This window comes from Echinops telfairi, unplaced genomic scaffold (assembly GCF_000313985.2).
Source record: "Echinops telfairi isolate 266 unplaced genomic scaffold, ASM31398v2 ScPeMD7_25;HRSCAF=90, whole genome shotgun sequence".
Taxonomy (NCBI): domain Eukaryota; kingdom Metazoa; phylum Chordata; class Mammalia; order Afrosoricida; family Tenrecidae; genus Echinops; species Echinops telfairi.
In genome coordinates this window covers 412591-413838 of record NW_022103922.1, presented here as the reverse complement: position 1 = coordinate 413838, position 1248 = coordinate 412591, and the positions used below count along the sequence as shown (strand labels likewise).

Below are 1248 nucleotides of genomic sequence, written 5' to 3'. Positions count from 1 at the left end.
CGGGCCGGCTCCGAGGGGCACGAGGAGGGGAGCCAGGCTCCCGAGGGGAAACCGAGGCTGGCAGGAGCACCGCTCGGGGCCCGGGTCCGTCCGCCGCGTTTCCAGGAGCCCCCGCTCCTCGCGGACCACGCCCCGGGGAGCGTCCCTCTGTCCCCAGGGCCCGCCCCGCCCTGCGATGGCGAGGGGGCAGCTGTTTACTCGGTGCGGAAAGGAAAGGGGGCGTCTCGTGTGCCCGCGGGGAACCGCGCGGGAGCCGCCCTTGCTTTGGGGGTCGCGGCCCCCGTCGCAGACCCCTGAGCTGCCCGTGGGGTCTGGACCTCAGCAGAGGGGTAGAGGCCTGGCAGGTACCCAGCAGCCTGAGCCTCTGGGGGACCAGCGGGGTGCGCAGTGGACAGGGGGCGACACACGACTCAGACAGAACGACTCAGACAGAACCTTTAATGCGCTGGCCCCACGTCTCCCAGCTCTAAGGCCTCCCAGAGGCCTGCGTGGTGGTTGAGGTCTGGGGGAGCTCGGGACGCCTCAGGCCGCTGGGGAGCAGGGTCTGGCCGAGCCCCCCCAGAGACATGCTCCAGGCAGAAGAGGTGGCCAGGCTGCAGGGGGCTTGTAAGGCCAGAGGCTGGGTGGCACCGAGGCGGGTCCTCTAGCTCTCTTGGTCAGAGGAGAAGGAGGGAGAGAAGTCCTGCAATGATGTCCCAGAAGTCACCCGCCAGGGGCGCGTCTGCAGGAGTGCGGTCTCATACTCCTGGAGGCAAAAACACAGTCATGGGCCAGCGGCTCAGCGCAGCCAGGCAGAGGCTCCCACCACCTCCCCACCAACCCCCACCCCTGGCAAGGCCAGCCTCAGCTATGCAGTGGGTGGGGCTGGGCTGACTCACCGAGTCCGAATCCTCGGCCGCGGTGGTGCTCAGTAAGTCGGCGTAAGTGTCCCGGGACACATCCTCCTCATATTCGGTCTGGTAGTCAGACTCATCTGGTGGAGAGCGAGCCGCATTGCACTGTTGGGCGCCCAAGGAGCTTGCCCAGCCAGCCCCGTTCTGGTCCCCTGAGGAGCAACCCCTCACCCTGCCCAGAGGAGGCTGCACTGCCTCAGCCTGCCAGGCAGAGGGGCAGCCTGCGTTCTGGGCCCATGAGCCTACTCCTGCGCTGGCAGCCCCATGACAGTCGTCCCTCTAGACCTAGGCAGCTTTGGGTAGGGCCCAAGGCCCACGAGGTTCTGCAGCTTCTGGCAAGGCCTGGCAGGAGCGC

The 1248-nt window shown here is 68.0% G+C and overlaps 2 protein-coding genes across 2 annotated transcripts in view; both read right to left on the bottom strand.

Annotated features, from left to right (window-relative positions):
• The window catches only part of NSMF (NMDA receptor synaptonuclear signaling and neuronal migration factor), an 8728-nt gene extending 8160 nt beyond the window's left edge, over positions 1 to 568 (bottom strand). The window contains exon 1 of the mRNA XM_045289336.1: positions 485 to 568. Coding sequence (XP_045145271.1) covers positions 485 to 568 — 84 coding nt within the window. The remainder of the gene's footprint in view (positions 1 to 484) is intronic.
• The window catches only part of PNPLA7 (patatin like phospholipase domain containing 7), a 49904-nt gene continuing 49080 nt past the window's right edge, over positions 425 to 1248 (bottom strand). Inside the window, exons 35-36 of the mRNA XM_004714465.2 lie at positions 879 to 973; positions 425 to 745 (exon numbers count right to left, since the gene is read on the bottom strand). Of these exons, the coding sequence (XP_004714522.1) occupies positions 644 to 745; positions 879 to 973 (197 nt within the window). The 3' untranslated portion in view covers positions 425 to 643. The remainder of the gene's footprint in view (positions 746 to 878; positions 974 to 1248) is intronic.